The 17,465-nt window shown below is 48.9% G+C and overlaps 2 protein-coding genes across 4 annotated transcripts in view; one reads left to right on the top strand and one right to left on the bottom strand.

Moving 5' to 3' along the window:
• ABCC10 (ATP binding cassette subfamily C member 10) overlaps window positions 1–6,154 on the top strand; it is a 34,193-nt gene extending 28,039 nt beyond the window's left edge. For both annotated transcript variants that reach the window (XM_027838398.1, XM_027838397.1), the window contains exons 15-22: window positions 957–1,300; window positions 1,745–1,914; window positions 2,498–2,658; window positions 3,422–3,675; window positions 4,480–4,625; window positions 4,776–4,873; window positions 5,099–5,211; window positions 5,639–6,154. In XM_027838398.1, the coding sequence (XP_027694199.1) occupies window positions 957–1,300; window positions 1,745–1,914; window positions 2,498–2,658; window positions 3,422–3,675; window positions 4,480–4,625; window positions 4,776–4,873; window positions 5,099–5,211; window positions 5,639–5,774 (1,422 nt within the window). In that variant the 3' untranslated portion in view covers window positions 5,775–6,154. The remainder of the gene's footprint in view (window positions 1–956; window positions 1,301–1,744; window positions 1,915–2,497; window positions 2,659–3,421; window positions 3,676–4,479; window positions 4,626–4,775; window positions 4,874–5,098; window positions 5,212–5,638) is intronic.
• A 105-nt stretch (window positions 6,155–6,259) lies between these two features.
• Window positions 6,260–10,087, bottom strand: DLK2 (delta like non-canonical Notch ligand 2). Of its 2 annotated transcripts, none has more exons than XM_027838400.1 (5): window positions 9,985–10,087; window positions 9,540–9,606; window positions 8,160–8,290; window positions 7,380–7,524; window positions 6,260–7,042 (listed from the first exon to the last, which is right to left on the bottom strand). In XM_027838400.1, the coding sequence occupies exons 1-5, from the start codon at window positions 10,058–10,060 to the stop codon at window positions 6,301–6,303; spliced, it is 1,161 nt and encodes a 386-aa protein (XP_027694201.1). In that variant the 5' UTR covers window positions 10,061–10,087; the 3' UTR covers window positions 6,260–6,300. The 2 variants fall into 2 exon arrangements, with proteins under 2 accessions (XP_027694201.1, XP_027694202.1); XM_027838401.1 differs by having other exon boundaries at window positions 9,540–9,603.
• Window positions 10,088–17,465: the final 7,378 nt, after the last annotated feature.

Raw genomic sequence — 17,465 nt, 5'->3', positions numbered from 1 at the left:
TGGTGAAACAGTGCTATAGACCTGTGAATTATTGCTTTTATTAGGAGATGGACCACGAGTGACCAGCTGAAGCTGTAGTTGGGAGGAGGTTAGAATCCAGGTCTTGAAAGGAACTCCAGGAGGTCAACTAGGTCAACTAGTCCAGTCCCCTGTCTCCTGACAGAATGACTCCCTAGAGGGGTTGGAAGATTTTTCCTGCTCTTAACAAATTCCCTTCCAGAGAAGGAGACTCCATAGCCTCCCTCCCCTTCTCTGAAGCTATTGCTTCTCCCACAACCTACTGGTCAGAAAATCTTGATACCCACCCTTCATCTCACTCCTGTTGAAGGTCTCCCACCTCTAAGAGAAAGGTCAGCTCTCAGGAAGGACATCTTCAGAGTGAAGGGGTGGGAAACCTAGTGACAAAGGATTACTTTTTTTTTTAAAGTTGCATTAATGCCTTTTGTTTTTACACCACAGTCATGTCCCCATATACTCTTCCTCCAGAGGAATTGAGCACATTTCATCATTTGCCCTCCAGGGCCCAGATTGGCCATTGCAGTTAGTGGGAATTCAGGAACCGGCTGGCTTTCAGTCACAGTTCCTTTCTCCCTGGAGAGATTTAAGAACAGCTCAAGTGTCTGATTAGAGGCAGAAAGATGGACAGGCTGCCTTCCCGGAGGCCCTGCCGGCTAAGGGAGATTCACCATCCTCCTCACCCTACCTGCCTCCGAATCTATGGACTTTCTCCTCCTTACTATTCTCCTTCTTTCTTCCCACAACCAGCCCATCCTACCTTAGGGGACTCCCACCCCCACCCCAACATCCCTACGTATCTTATGAGAGTCCTTTGTCTTCTGGTTCTCTTCCCCATATCAGGGCTCACAACCAATTCCTTCCTCTCCAAGATTCTCCTGCCACCCAGTTTCCTGCCCTAGGCTCACCAAGCATCACCCAACCATGGCCTCCCTTTGTAGGCTCCTGTGACGTTCTTTGACTCCACGCCGACTGGCCGGATCCTGAACCGCTTCTCATCCGATGTGGCCTGTGCAGATGACAGTCTGCCCTTCATTCTCAACATCCTTTTGGCCAATGCAGTGGGACTGCTGGGGCTGCTGGCCGTCCTGGGCTTAGGGCTGCCCTGGCTGCTGCTGCTGCTGCCACCCCTCGGCTCCCTCTACTACTCTGTGCAGCGCCACTACCGGGCCTCCTCAAGGGAGCTGCGTCGCCTGAGCAGCCTCACCCTCTCCCCACTCTATACCCACCTCTCTGAGAGCCTCGCCGGGCTCAGTATCATCCGGGCCTCTCGTGCCACCTGCAGGTGAGAGATATTATCATGCCGGGCAAGACTCCCCATCTCAGTACTAGGAACAGAAGGTCCATCTACAGGAGCCCATCCAGGAGTTTTACTAGGGTGAGAATAGAAGGAGCAGAGGCTCAGGGCAATGATGCCCTTAGAGGGAAAAGAAATGGTGCCAAGGAGACACAGTGGGGAAGGGCTGGGGGGTCCTAAGGAGAGAAGGGAGAGTCTGGGGAGATAATATGCCTGGAGGGGAAGATACTGAAGGGACCCTGGGAGGAAAGGGGCACAGGAGAGTTTAGGGAAACTTCTGTGCATAAGCCAATTATCACCTCTCCTATGCCGAACCCTGTGAGTAAGAGTATTCTAATCTTAGACATGAGGACGGGAAGGAGGATAGCCACCCCCTGAGGCTGGTCCTTGGCATGTGGGTAGGAGAGAGACAGCTCAGCTCTTGGCCCTTAGGTTTGAAGAGGAGAACGAAAAGCTGCTGGAGCTTAACCAGCGCTGCCAGTTTGCTGCCAGTGCGTGCCTGCAGTGGCTGGACATACGGCTGCAGCTCATGGGTGCCGCCGTGGTCAGCGCCATTGCTGTCATCGCCCTTATCCAGCATTACCAACACCTCGCTAACCCAGGTGCCACCTTTGTCCCTGTTGGCCTTGTCCCAATCCCAGCTGGAAACCCTCCCACCTCCTCCTAACTTTGTCCTGTGCTTTTGTTCCCTATTAAGGAACTTTCTTCCCTAATTCCTACACTTCCATATCCATCTTGATTACCTGCACCTCCCCGCCAGGCCCTGCTTCCAGCCCCCTCCTCCTTAGCCCCATATATACACCTCACCTCTTATAGGAACTAACCTCTTGTGGCCCCCACCTGGGTCCTTTCCTTTTTCTCAGCCTGCTTCCTTTTGTTCTGCCATATATGTAGATAAACACATGTGTATGTCTGAACACATACACAGACAGATTTTCTTCCACATACAAGCCAATTCAAGAAATATTTAAGTACCTATTTTGAAGAAGTTCCTGTGCTGGGTGTTGAAAATATTAAAATGAAATAAGACATCTCCCCTTCCTTTAAGAAACTTAAAGTCTAATGCATACAGACATACGGCCCCTGCTCCCCAGCCTCCTTCAGTGGTAGAGAGAGCTTAGAGGTGGGGTGGCAGCGGCAGCCAGGGCAGTCCCAGCAGTCTCACCACATTCTTTTTCTCCTTAGGACTAGTGGGCCTGTCGCTGTCCTATGCCCTGTCCCTGACAGGCCTTCTCTCAGGCCTGGTGAGCAGCTTCACGCAAACAGAAGCCATGATGGTGAGTGTGGAGCGACTGGAGGAGTATTCTCATGACCTGCCCAGTGAGCCCCAGGGCCAGCAGATACAGGTAGAGGTGATTGGATGCCCCTTCTCTTCTCCCATCTCAGAGCCTTCCCCACCCCACCCCCCAACAGTATAGTCTAGTTTCAGTCCTAGACAGCCCCCTAAGGAGCAGGACATAGAACCAGGAACAAAATAAGGAGAACCTAGGGATTGGCTTAACTCTGCTGGGTGGTTCTGGGTGGAGAGAAGGTGTTATGTCAGGGCAGTGGCTAAGCTACTATTTCTTACCGCGTCTTAGTTCCCCACCCTTTCCCTTGTAACTTTTCTCTTCATCTTCCCATAAGTCTTTCTCCATTCACCTGTCTTTACTCATTTCTCTCTTTCTCCCCATTTTTCCTTATCTCCTCCCCATCCTGCCCATCCTCTTCACGGTCTCTCACCATCTTCCCAATTTTTACCATCTTCTGTGCTCTTCACCATCTCTCTCTCCCTATTATCCCTACTTCATCTTTCCTCACTTTCTCCCCACCATGTCTTGTGACTATCCTTCTCTATTTCTTCTCACTCCCTTCTTAACACCCCTTCCATCTGTCTTCATTTCCATTCCGCCCCTACACTATGTTTTCACACCCCCTCATTCTCTATCCATGCTCTTCTACCTTACCATCCCTCCCACAATTCTCCTCCCTTTCTCCCCACCATCATTTCTATCTCTTCTCATTACCTCTCTCTCATCACTCTTCATTTTTGTTTCACTGTTTCAACTCCCCGCCACTCTCATGTTGCCCACATCTCTTCCCCCTCTCGCCCGTGTCTTCCTTCCACAGGTAGAAGTAGGCTGGCTGTCACAGGGACACGTGGAGTTCCAGGATGTGGTATTGGCTTACCGGCCTGGGTTACCCAATGCCTTGGATGGGGTTACCTTCAGTGTGCTCCCTGGGGAGAAGATAGGCATTGTTGGCCGGACAGGTTCCGGAAAGTCCTCTCTGCTGTTGGTATTGTTCCGGCTGGTGGAGCCCAGCGCTGGGCATATCCTCCTGGATGGTGTGGACACTAGCTTGCTGGGCTTGTCGGATCTCAGGTAGAGTTGGAGGCGGAGCTGCCACCTAAGGGGTGAGAGTGCTGTGGCCCTTGGGACTCCTGCATCAACTTAGAGGGCCTGGGACAGGACCTAAAGACAGAAGAATGGGAGTGGGGCAGCTTGGTGAAGCTGGGGAATAGGAAAGGCTGATTGGTGCTGTGAGTGCAAAGGGAGCTAAGAGAGATGGAAAAGCATCTGGACAAAGAGATACAATTAGTTAGCCAATCAGTAAGCATTTAGTAAGTACCTTTTATGTGCCATGCACTATGCTGGGTGCTAGAGATTGTCCTCTCTATCCATTCACAGGGATTCAGAACCAAGTCTGTAATTCCCAATTCGGGGCTCTTTCTTTTTCTTTCTTTCTTTCTTTCCTTTTTTTTGGGGGGTAGGGAAGGAATAATCGGGGCTGAGTGACTTGCCCAGGGTCACATTGCTAGTAAGTGTCTGAGATCAGATTTAAACTCAGGTCCACCTGACTCCATGGCAGGTGCTCTATCCACTGCACCACCTAGCTACTCCAGGGCTCTTTCTTTTTTTTGTCCACTTAATAGTATTTTATTTTTTCCAATTACATGTAAAGATAGTTTTCAACATTAACTTTTGTAAGATTTTTGAGTCCCAAATTTTTCTCCCTCCCTCCCCTCCCACCCCACTTCCCAAGACAGCAAGTAATTCCAGGGTTCTTTCACTACACTATGTTGTTTCCCATCAATTGACTGATTCATAGGTAGGAATTAAAGAGGTTTGAGCTCATATGCAAGGATAGACCAGGTCATGTCATTTGCTCCCTTCCCTGTTTCTCAGGTCCCAGCTGGCCATCATCCCTCAAGAGCCCTTTTTGTTTAGCGGCACAGTGCGAGAGAACCTGGACCCTCTGGGTCGCCATGAGGATGAGGCACTGTGGCAGGCCTTGGAGGAGTGCCACCTGAGTGAGGTGATCACTCCCCTTGGTGAGTTCTGGGAACAGGTAGTGGGAGAACCTGGCCAAGGAGAGGCCCTTTCCTGGAGTTAAGGGAGGCCTTGTGAGGTCAGGAAGGAGCGGGGAGAGGCTGGAAGAAGAGGAGCAGGCCTTTTGGGATGACAAAGTCTGGGCCCAACAGGTGGTTTGGATGGTGAGCTGGGTGAGGGGGGACGGCGCTTGTCACTCGGGCAGAGGCAGCTACTATGTTTGGCCAGAGCTCTCCTTACAGATGCCAAGGTAAGGAATGGGACTAGGAGCCCGAGGGTGGATTTGGTAGAGGGGCAGGAGGGTGGCCTTTGAAAGGGTGAGGGAGGAGTCCTTCTGGATTATCAGGGAGACATAAAAAGGGGTTTGCTTCGCTAGGGCTTAGCCCTCCACTGCAGAGCTGGGACAAGGGGGCTAAAGGGATGGGTGCTAGGTTAGGATCCAGAGCAAACATAACCCCTTCTTTTCCTCCCCCAGATCCTGTGCATTGATGAGGCCACAGCCAGTGTGGACCAGAAGACAGATCAGCTGCTCCAACAGACAATCTGTAATCATTTTGCTAATAAGACTGTTCTGACCATTGCACATAGGTATGTATGTGTAGTGGAGATGCCCAGCGAAGGACTCTAAGGGTGATGGGGGGAAGGGGAGGGAAAACTAAACCAATGCTGAAGCTTCCATTGAGGGGGGATGATTGTAACAGGCCAGCTTCAGACCTTTTATTCTTTCCTTCTTTGGGGGGGACTACCCAGAAGGTAGTGAAGAGATATTTTTATCTCCTCTCAGGCCCATCTTATTCTCCTGCCAGACATTGGTGAGACATCAGGGGTGGGAACTGCCTCACCCTGAGGGAAACCGAGTCACTAAGCAACCTTCTCCTCCTGCCCCCACTCCCACCCAATTAGAGTGGGTGGGAGAATCTGATGTCTGATAGTAGGGGAGTAGCAAGTAATGAGAAACGGAGAAAGGACCAACCATCCCATATTCACTCTCTGCCCACCCTCACCTGCCTTATAGGCTAAACACGATCCTGAATTCAGACCGAGTGATGGTGTTACAGGCGGGAAGGGTGGCTGAGCTGGACGCTCCAGCTGCCCTTCGAAGTCGGCCCTACTCATTGTTCCAACAGCTGCTACAAAACAGTCAGCAATAACCCTGCCTCCTCTGAACCGATGGTCTTCCCTCTTCCTCAGTCACACCTCCTTCTCCATGTGGGAGGGCTTGGGGCTTTTAATCTCAGGTGATGAACAGCTGTTTACTCTCCCCTTCATCTAGAGAGCCACCCGGCCCTGGGAGGCACCAGGCCCTCCTCACCTTCCCCAAGCATCCCTGGCTGGGTACCTTGGGATGCTCTCCTTGATACCAATCCTCCTTAGTGAGCTGATGGTATTGCAGGAGAACTCTGGACCAGAGCTGGGACCTTGGACATGGGGCTCTAGGTTGGCCCCACCTGGGGCCAGGAGCCCTGGGAGCATGAGCTATCACTCACTGTCATTTTTTGTAATTTTATTTGATAAAACCTCTCTTGAACAATCTGTGTATTTAAAAAAATAGCATTTCTGGTATGAGGCTGAGACACCTCAGTGGGGGGGAAATCCACAATGGTCTCTGGGGGGTAGGAGATGTGAGGAGGAAGGAGCTGGAGAGGGGGCCCCACTCTGCCCCCCCTCCAGCCCCCATCACAGTGCTGTAGTCTTGCCAGGCTCAGGTGGGGAGCCAGGTGGAGGGAAGATTCCAGCAGGGAGCATGCTGACCTGGCACTCCCGGTCATGTTGCTCAGGGGGCGCGGCATATTGGCGGAGAGGGTAGCAGCAGGGCCCGGCGGGGCAGTGGCCATGGCGCCATGCCCAAAAGATCAACAGCCCTGTGGTAAGGACCGCAGTAGCAGTGAGGACCCCGAACACCACCAGAACAAGCAGGCTCGACTCTCCCATCCCTGCCTCTTGTTGTCGGACTACCTCCTTCACTGAGATTCGCAGTAGTCCTGCACCCACGCTGAAGGGGGCTGGTACTGTGAAAGGAACCACAGCTGCAGGCGTGGGTCCAGGGGCAGTATCTGACTCCGTGGGGAGGTCCAGGGCTGGGAGGACAATCTCACACATCTTGCCCCCATAGCCATCAGGGCAGAGGCAGTCGAAGTCATGGACACGGTCCCGGCAGCGGGCACCATGCTGGCATGGTCGGCTGGCACAGTCGTCCAGGTTGACAGTGCAGAAGCGGCCAGCAAAGCCTTCAGGGCAGTGGCAGGAGAAGCGGTTGATGCCATCGTAACAGGTGGCACCATTGGCACAAGGTCTCATTAGGCAGTCATCCACATTGACCTCACAGCGTGGACCCACAAAGCCTGCCAAGCAGCGGCATGTGAAGTTCTCTGCAAAGCCTTGATCATCTTGGCACTGCCCACCATTCCGGCAAGGAGATCTGAGGAGGGTGAGATGGAAAGGAGAGAGTTAACACTGACAATGTTGTGTGACTTGGACCAAATCACATCCCACTCTGGGCCAGCTGTCCCCTCTGCATACAGAGATGGTTGGACTAGATTTTCTCTGAGGTCTCTCTTCCCCCTCTAAGCTTCTGTGACTGCATCCCCAAATCCATCCATCCTCACCCTCAATACATACTCCCTATTACCTCCCCCCAGGCTCCAACACCCTGATCTTTGGCCCTATTGCCCTCACCCCACCCTAGCCCCTCCTTCAAATACCTTAGTCTGACCTGCGCCCAGGCCCCTACTTTGCCTGTTCCAGTTTCAACTCACCCAGCATGCTCACACGGCCCAGTCTTGCGCTCACAGTTATGCCCATGAAAACCTGGTGGGCACACGCAGTGGTACTCCCCATCCCCCTCATACACACACTTCCCTCCATTCTGGCAGGGTGACTGCTTGGTACAGATGTGCTCATCTGGAGGGGAGATAGAGATGCCTCTGTCGAATTGCCTCTCTTCCTCCTCCCTTCACCCAATACAGGATAAGGACTTCTGAAGTCCCCCCAATTCATGCCTAGCTTCTACCTTTGGGAACTAGTTTCTGTTGGTATGCTTCTTAGCCACATTCCCTGTCTTAAGATCATTGCCGTGTAATGAAAAGCATATCATTCTGGGAGGCAGGTATTGAGACCTGGGCTCTAGCCAGTGACCAGCTGTTGAGACTTTTGAGTAATTCATTTCAGGGCCCATCCCCCACAATCCCTCTCTCCCAGTTCCTCATCATTAAAATTAGGACAGCACCTGTCCCACCTACCTCACAGGGTTATTACTGTAAAGAAAAATAAAAGTGAATTTTTATTTTTGTGCCTTTCATTGTATTTACAGTGTCTATATCATGCCTACACTTTGTATTAGCATACCGAACACAAGCATAGTGTGTTAAGCACATGCTTAATAAATACCTGTTGACTTACTGACTGAATGAATATGAGTCTTTTTTAAAATGCAAAAGGCTATCAAAACCTAAAGGATTTGTATTACTAGGTCTCCTTTCATTTCCCCTTCCACTTTACCTGAAGGGCTCAGCAGGTTTTCCCACATCTATTCTCACCTTTGTCACAGAATTTGCCTGCCCAGCCGCTACGGCAGATACACTGCCACGGTTGGTGACAGGTGCCATGCTGGCAGCCAGGCATCCTGACACACCGCTCACAGTGTAGTCCCTCCCAGCCAGGGTCACACCTGGGGAGGAAGATGGAGGCACAAGTTATTCTGGGAGATTTCAGGAAATGAAAATAAAAGCCTGCATCAAATGGAGTGGAGAAGCTGGGATCTAGTACCCGATCCCTACATTGCAGTGAGTCCACGCCAGATGGACACAAGGTTAGTAATTTCTTGGAAAGTTTGATAAGTTGATCCATTGGCATTTCATATCCTGAGAGGTAAACACCTTTCCTGTTCTAAAATCCCAGTACAGCCTGTAAAAACAAAACTTCGTCAAAGAGCTCTTCTTCTTTCCTAACTTCAGCCTCACCCCGTTGTCTTTTACCGCCATCCTTTCTTTTGAAAAAGCTCCCATTGACATAAGTGTACCATTAGGATTTTTCCAGTTTTCTTTAATCCTGGCTAAATCATCCCTACTCCTTTTCCTGTCTTTATTGCTCTTGTTCCTTTGCTCTCCTCACCCCTAGTTATTTTCTCTGTCTGTTCACTCCATCCTTCTGACCCAGGGGACAAAAACTTTAAAGGAAAGGGAAACATTAGTGAAACTATGGGGATAGATGAATAGATAGCCCTGTGAATATTTTCCCCCACCTACTCCCTTGCCCCCACTTTTAATCTTCAGGAGGAGGAAACTAAAGCGTGTGTGTGTGTGTGTGTGTGTGTGTGTTTGTGTGTGTGTGTGTGTGTGTGTGTGTGTGTGGTGTGCAATGTCTGATATCTGCCTCCCTCTTATCTTCCCTCCAGGGCCCTGGTTGAACTTACTCTTTCCCCCATCTTTCCTCTATCTCAATGCAATAAAATTTAGGACACCAGCAACTGCCTTTCTCTAGAAATTGATTTTCTGACCCTGTAGCTGATGCATCAGGGGCAGTGTGGGTGTCTTCATTTGTTGCAACATCTCTCTCTCTTTTCTTTTTTTTGGTTAAAAAAAAAGAAAAGAAAAGAAAAATAATCTTGGCTATTCCTATTCTTGCTGTCTCAATACAGAAGTAAATTATTAAACCTAAACTGCTAAACTTTGCTTAGGACTAAGCAAAGTGCTCTCCAGTCCACAAAAGCCAAGGAGGACTGTGGGGTAACTGGTCTATATGTCCTTTCCTGGCCTAGAGGAAAGAAGCAGTGGTAGCTTGAGCTGGACCTTCTGGCTTCTTGTAGGTGGGGAAGGGAGGGGTCATCTAAACAGTGAGACAGGGCTAGAGTAGGGAGAATGGGGCCCTAGGAGGGGTTTTGAAAGCAGACTATGGATTGGGAGATCCCAAGCACCTACCTGCACGTGCCGTCAGGCTCACAACAGCCGTGGGCCAGATCACAATGGGAACTACAGTCATCAGCTACTGGAGGTAAGAAGATAAGATTAATGTTTTGAGGTGGCAGAAATCAAAGTATTCCCCGAGTAGGAAATTTGTATTTTGGGTGATGAGGATCTTGGTTTTCTTAGGTCGGAAAATGGAATTTTTCTCATTTTAAAAAAAAAAGGGAGCTGCGTCCATTTCCACACAATCTAGTTTGGGAAGAGTAAAATCCATTGGGTACCCCCCAGGGACATTGATGGTCAGTATGGGTGTAGCCCCTGCTTCTACCGGCAGAGGTCAGTGTGGGAACAGGGGACTGAGCTGGAGGCTACTCCTGGTCAGAGCAAGGGGGAGGGGAGTTCGGCAGCTTCAGTTTTGCTCCATCCCTCCTTGTGGGATCTGGGAGCTGGGGACACTCACCCTGGGTGGGCTGTGCTAATGCCCCCAGGATCCAGAGCAGGGACACGAGCTGGAGGCAGCGGCAACCGCTGGGCATGGTCAGCGCCGGCCCCAGGAGGGACGGACGAAGGACGGACACCTGTAGGACAGGACAAGACAGGGCTAGAAGGGATGTAGAGATGACGGGGATAGTGCTAGAATAGAATGGGGGTTGCGGGGACATAGAGATAAGGAGAAAGGGCGGGGGTGGGGGAGATTCAAGGTGACGAGATCAAAACCTGGATGACAGGAGGTAGGTGGTGAAGATAAGGGGGTGGTATAAGGGGAAATGGCAGTGTAGGGGTCAGGAGCGTGTACCCAGGCTGCAAGGGGGGGGGGTGTTTCTGGCAATATATAGAAGAGGAGGGGGCTGGGGAAAAGGGACCGAGAGGTGGAGGCAGCAAGGTCGGAAACAGGGGGCAATACCAAAGTCACATCAATCTTCGCGCCCCCTCCTCAACCTATGACTGAGCGTCCCCCCCTCTCCAAAGCGTGGGGCCACTTCCACCCCCAGCCTCTCAGAGCTGCCCCCACCACTCGCTCCGGCTTGGCAATGGCACAGGGCCAAGACACCCCCACACTACAACCCTCCCCCAAGACGCAACATTTCGATCCCCTCGCCGGCTCGGAAAGGAGTCTGGTGTCTCTGAGCCCCCTGCTTCCAATCGCTTCCCACCTGGTCTCTCCCAGCCCCCCACCTCCCGCGCGCTCTCTCTCCAGGGTCCTCCCTCACCTCGGGGGTGACGGCGCCGTGCGCCCAGGAGCCCAGCCAGAGAAGCGGAGTGCGGAGAGCCGGGCCGGGGGATCCAACGGGATCCAGGCCAGAGCCGGGGGCTGCGCAGGACGGCCCCCTATAGGGCCAAGGGGCCGGCCAGGAAAGCGGTATCCATGCTGAGCGCTCCGGGAATCTCCGGGTCCGGGCCAGACCAGGGAGCGGCGGCGGCAGCGGCAGCGGCTCGGTGCGCTCAGGCCGCTTGCCAGGGGCGGCGTGTGCCGGCAGAACCCGCCCTCCCCCGGGGCCGCCGCCCGCCTGCCGGCCCGCCCCCCCCCCCGCTGCGCTCACTGCCTCAGGCACCGTGCCCCCAATCCAGGCAACACATCAGCGCGCGCGCGCGCGCGCGCGCGCACACACACGCCCACATCTCTCACGCATCGCTCACCTCATCCCTTTTATCCCCACTTCTCATTCACAAAGCTCACACCATCCACAGCAGTGATCCCCATCCATTACTGTGTTCCCCCTTTTCTCCGTCTCCAACTCCATTTATTCAGTGAGTATTTATTTAAACACAATATGCCAAACACTGCTAGGCTCTGGAGATACAAAAAACAAGCGAGACAGTCCCTGTCCTCAAGGAGCTTATGTTTTAGAGGAAAAGAAAGGGAGAGGAAAACAACGAGAGTCGAGATTAGTAGGTGCGAGATATACAAAGCATATACAAGGTAATTCGTGGGCACAAGAGCAGCGTGGGGGTGGGGTGGGGGGGAAGGAGATCAGGAAAGGCCTGTAGGAGGTATCACTTGAATCTCTAAATTTCTCTCTTTTCCTTTCCAGAAAAGCATGTGACATTTAAACACTTCCTAGGAATTTACAAAAGGATGCTGAACATTTTGGCCCATTCATTCCTGCCCTGCAGTTATGATCCCCTCATTTTCCATTTTATATTCCCATCCATTCCCCCACTGGCCCCCACCCTTTTCTGCCCCCTCTTCATCGCTTGTCCTTCTCTTACCTTCTCATTTCTTCACCTCCTGATCTTACCTTCCCCTTTGTGGTCTCTCAGGTATACTTTCCAATGTTGCCCTCTCTACTCTTTCTTTTCTCTTCCTCTTATCTTCTTTCTCCTCCTAGCCTCGTTTAGCCTCACAACCCTCTTTTATCCTTCCAGTATAATCCCATGACCATTCCTTAATTTCCATCCCTTCCTCTTCTTGCCAACCTACCCTTTCCTCTCAGGTAGCAGCAGTCTTCCTTTATCATTCTTCAATCCCTCCACACCTCTAAGTCCACCTCCCTACTGTCTTCCCCTACAATTTCTAAACACTTCTGGCCTCTGAAATGTAACTTTGCAAATTCCGTCTCCACACTAGTCTGACCCCAACACATTTTTTTTTTGCCTGACCTCGGTGTCTTACCCTTGTGGTCCAGTTGCATCCAACTCTTTGTGTGACCCCATTTGGGGTTTTCTTGGTAGATATACTGGAGTGGTTTGCCACTTTCTTCTCCAGCTCATTTTATAGATGAAGAAACTAAGGCAAAGAGGATGATGACTAAAAATGTGTTTTCTTTTTTGAATAGGGAATCAGCAACATCTCCTTCCCATTCCTTGTGCTTTGGGTTTCTCATTTAAGATTGATTTGCATGCACATATTATTCTGCCTGCATCCTCTGTGGGTTTCCTGCCAGTATAAGAGGGACAGAGGCAGATGGCAGAAATATCTGCCCAGCTCCATTCCTCTCTCTCTCTTCCTCTCCTCTCTCTCCTAAAATTTCATTAGATCATACTTCCCTCCGGTAATCTCTCAAGCCTCTGTGACCTCTCCTATGCATTTAATTCACTCCAACATAGTTATTTATGGGTATACCTTATACTACTAGTAAATTTTAAGGTCCTAAAAGTGAGACAGTCCCTGCCCTTAAGGAGTTTACAATCTACACACACAGATAGTAAATACACAAATTAGTCCCCAACAAAGCCTGTGTTGTTTTTTCATCTGGTACATAGTAGGTGTTTAATAAATGTATATTAATTGGGGAATTCACCTTTATGTCCCTAGCCTTTCAGAGAAGACATGGAATGTTTGTGGGACTGAATTGAATCAGAGAAGTACTAACTACTGTGTAACTCACACTGAGCTAATGGTCTTTCAGAGTCAAGGGTCCTTGTTAATAAGAGACAGCCCAGAACAGTGGAAAGAACACAGAATTTGGACCCAAGTGACAGGTTCAAATCCTGACTCTGCTGCTTACTGCCTGGGAGACCTCAGGCAAGTCATTTCATCTTTCTTGAGCTGTTTCCCTGTCTACAATGAGAGTGTCAGACTAGATGACCTCAAAGGTCATTTCCAGCTCCAAATCTATGATCCTAATTTCTTTATCATTAATCCCCCTACTGAGACTAACTAGCTGTGTGTTTGGGGATGGGGTAACAGGGAGAATGAGATAATGTATGAAAATCACTTTATAAACCTTAACGGGATCTATCTATCCAATATTATTATTGTTATACTTTTGGCAACTATGACTAACAATTACTATTATAGGGGCAGCTAGATGGTGCAGGGAATATACCAGTGGGCTAGGAATCAGGAAGACTCATCTCCATGAGTTCAAAATCCAGCCTTAGACATGTATTAGCTATGTGACCCTAGGCAAGTCACTTAATCCTGTTTTCCTCAGTTTTCTCATCTGTCAAATGAGCTGGAGAAGGAAATAGCAAACCCCTCTAGTATCTTTGCCGAGAAAACTCCAAAAGGGATTACAAAGAATCATATATGACTGAAAAATGACTGAACAATAACTATTGTTATACTTTCTGTAGCTATGACTAGCCATTATTCATAGTGGATGGAACACTGACTTTGGAGTGAAAGGATCTGGGTTTGAATCATACCTCTTCCACTTAATACATCTGTGACCCAAGGCAAGTCATGGAATTTTCGTGGGCCTCAATTTCCTCACATGTAAAATGAAAAGGTGGAACTAGATGACTTCTAAGGTCCCATTTAGCTCTAAACCTGGGATCCTGGGATCCCATCCTAGGTCTTCCAACTAATTCCCTCTTCTCAAAATTCTAGCTCAAGACATTTTTCCAGGTAATCATCCCTCTACTGTAATAATGGCACAAATTACTTATTTTATATTTACACTTTGCATTATGTTCCTTTGTATTTGCTTCCTGGAACTCTTCTTGTGTCATATCTATTTCATGGTGGGTAGCAGTTTGCATTTGTGACTCTTCTATGCCCTGTTTTGGACACCTCAGAATGTCAGAGCTGGAAGGGATCTTTGAGATCACTTAGTACAATCCCTTCATTCTATGGAGAAGGAAACTGAAGACTAGAGAGGAGAAGTGGTTAACCCAAGGTCCCAGCTAGCAGTTGGCAGAACCAGGATTCAAATCCAGGTCTCCTGACTCCCAGTCCAGTATTCTTCCCACCAAAGCATGCTACCTCCCAAAACCAAGATCTCCCTAAGAGTGAGGAGTATAACCCCCTTATTAGACTGAGAGGCTCCTGAAAGACCACATATCTCCTCCTTTTGTGTTCTCCAAACTTTCCCACCAGTTCCTGCACACAGTGGGTCTTTGTTGTGTAGGCACTGAAAATCAGAGGAGAGAATTGGTCAAAACCATGGATTGGGATTAGACAAATCACTTCCATTCTCTGAAGCAGTATCATCATCTGCAAAATAAAGAACATTGTAGATTCGATGAATTCCCCATGCTCTGTCTGTTGGTGTTTCCCAGTGTTTCTTCATAAATCTTTAATACTCACCTCTCTCAGTCCCAGGACCTACTCCTAACAAAGCAAATTGAATTCAGAGGTCCCCTGTATACTGTCTGTAGCCGTGGTATAACTCATTCCACACCACACCACCACCAAATCCCTCCCTCCCGTTGTGAGGATAGGAAGAGTCAACGCTCGGGAGAGCTACTTAGAATAGCTCAAAAGCTAAGTGCAGGAACCCTTGGGGGGTGGGGATGAACGTCCACACAGCTGTAAGCCCCTTGCAAAGTCCTCTATACTTTGGATACCAAGAACAGAGTTGAATAGGGGTGATAATACTTGAAACCTGGTTCTGTCTCTTTCTCCAGGGTCCTTTCACTGATTGGTTCTGCGTTTTTGTCTATTGCTTGTGCTCCCACTGTTTGTTCCTGCACAACTCGTAGGCATCTAGGTGACACAGTGGATACAGCATTAGGCCTGGAGTTAGGAAGACCTGGGTTCAAATATGGCCTCAGGCACATTCTAGCTGTGTGACTCTAAGCAAGCCACTTAATCCTGCCAGTCTCAGTTTCCTCATCTGTAAAATGAGCTGGAGAAGGAAACCACTCCAATTTTTTGCCAAGGAAACCCTAAATGGGGTCACGAAAAGTCAGATACAACTGAAATAACTGAACAACAACTAAGATGAAAGTCTCTTCAAATAAAAAGGTCTCCTTGTGTCCATCCTTCAGTATCAGTCCTTGACTCAGCTCACTTAATCTACTTATCTCCTGCTTCTTCCTAATAGGAATTCCCAGATCCAGTCTGACTGGTTTCCTCAATATTCCCATTCCAAGGCATTCATGAAGTTTTAAGGTTGCCAAGTCTTACTGATTCTACCTTAATAACATTTCTTCCATCCCAATGATAAAAGAACTACCTTGGTTCAAGCCCTCATCACTTCTCACTTGAGCTACCACACCAGCCCCCTACTTGGTCTCCCTGTGTTCAATTTCTCTCACCAATCCATTGTTTGTCCAGTCAAATTAATATTCCTAAAATACAGATCTGACTATATCACTCAGCTCTACTCAAAACTTGTTAGTAGAGCTAGATTTCCTCATCTGTAAAATAAGCTGGGGAAGGAAATGGCAAACTACTCCAGTATCTTTGCCAAGAAAACCCCAAAGGGGTCACAAAGAGCTGGACACGACTGAAACAACTCAACAACAGCACTCATTCTCAGATGAAACATAAATTCTTCTATGTGGGATTTAAATTCCTCCACAGTCTGGCTCCTACCTACCTCTCCAGAGGTTTCATACAGTATGACCCACCCCGACAGGAACTTAACATTCCAACCAAACTTCCTACTCTTTTCTTAGCTCTACCTGTGATTTCGATGGGTAGGCAAGGACTATTTCATTTCTTTTTTTTTTTTTCATCTTTGTATACCCAGGCAGCTTGGCCTGGTGGGTAGAAAGCTGATCTTGGAGTAAGGAAGACATGGGTCCTTCACTAGAACCAGCTTAAACAGTTCCCAAGAGAAAATTTGTTCAATTTTCAATGTGAGCATTGACACTTCAGAAATTGGTGAACACTACAAATCAATCCTTGATTTATTGTTTTATTGAATGTCTCTAGGCTTAAGAAAGTGATGATAGAAATATTAATAATGTAGGTTAAACTTTGAAGTGTGTTGAATGTACTTTTACCCCCACCCCCGCGCCAGAGAGCCTGTTGTTAAACAGTCTTATCTCTGACACATAGCTAATGATGGGCAAGTCACTTCACTGTTCAGTGCCCGAGGTAAGCTTTTAAGACTGTAAGTTATGGACAAGTTGGGATCTGTATCTCTGGAGATAATTTCCACACCAGGAGTCCGCTATAGTGGTGAAATTGCAGGTCTAGACCAAACATAACCAAAAAAACAACCCCACTCTCCACCCCCAACCTGCTAGTACCTTGCACAGTATACAAGGAGATATTGTAAAGGTGCTTAATAAATGATCCTTGAGTTGAGGTATTTCCCACCTGGAATGCTCTCCTTCCCTCCCCCAATTTTTATCTGCCCTAAAAATGTATAGCTGCCAACATATGTGTAATGGGTTTTGTTGTTATGTCAAGCTACTAAGCTATCCTAAGCCCTACCTCCTCTGAAAAGCCTTCCCTAACTACAGTCTGGGCAGCTAGATGTCACAGTGGATAGTTTGGGTCCTGAAGTCAGAAAGATTCATCCTCCTGAATTCAAATCTATGGCCTCGTCCTAGCTGTGTGACCCTGGTCAGGTCACTTAACCCTATTTTCCTCAGTTTCTTCATCTGTAAAATGAGCTAGAAAAAGGAATGGAAAACCACTCCAGTGTCTCTGCCAAGAAAACCCCAAATGGGGTGGTGAAGCATTGAACTCAGCTGAAAATGACTGAACAGAGGAAGCAAGATGATGCGGATAGAGCACTCACCTTGAAGTAAGAGAAACTTGGGTTCTAGCCCTGTGACCCTAGGCAAGTCACTTAACCTTTGAGTACCCCAGGCAAGACCATAAATTACAGAGAAGGTGCTGATCTTCCCCACTACGCCTTCACTCTGGCCATCATTCCCATTTTCTCTCCCCACCTCCACCTCTCTTTTTGCCTTATCTTGCCAGGAATCAGGCCATCTAGACCCCGTGCAGCCTCCCCCACCCCATCTCTCAGCTTCTCTTTATAGGTTGTCTTCCCCAATTAGAATATCAGTTCTTCAACGGCAGACTGTCTTCCTACATGTATGTGAATCCCCAACTCTTAGTCCAGTGCCTGGCACACAGTAAGTGCTTAATAAATACTCTCTGTATTGATAACTATGTCTAGCAAGGTACTGGCTGACCACAAAGGTGTTGGGAGTCATAAGTTCTTCCCTAATAATTCATCTATTTATCTGACCTGGAGTCAGGAAGACCTGAGTTCAAGTCTGGCCTCAGACACTTAACTAGTTGTGTGACTCTGGACAAATCTCTCTCTCTCTCTCTCTCTCTCTCTCTCTCTCTCTCTCTCTCTC

The sequence above is a fragment of the Vombatus ursinus genome, unplaced genomic scaffold (genome assembly GCF_900497805.2).
Source record: "Vombatus ursinus unplaced genomic scaffold, bare-nosed wombat genome assembly UNPS02014826.1, whole genome shotgun sequence".
NCBI lineage: Eukaryota > Metazoa > Chordata > Mammalia > Diprotodontia > Vombatidae > Vombatus > Vombatus ursinus.
This window is presented reverse-complemented; position numbering and strand designations above follow the sequence as displayed.

What these genes read in the sequence shown, in the direction of transcription:
- DLK2 (XM_027838400.1), bottom strand. Translation starts at nt 10,060, where the DNA reads ATGCCCAGCGGTTGCCGCTGCCTCCAGCTCGTGTCCCTGCTCTGGATC. An exon ending in ATTAGCACAGCCCACCCAGG is followed by an intron (nt 9,607 to 9,984) that starts GTGAGTGTCCCC and finishes TCTTACCTCCAG; the next exon opens with TAGCTGATGACTGTAGTTCC. An exon ending in AGGCAAATTCTGTGACAAAG is followed by an intron (nt 7,525 to 8,159) that starts GTGAGAATAGAT and finishes TCTCCCCTCCAG; the next exon opens with ATGAGCACATCTGTACCAAG.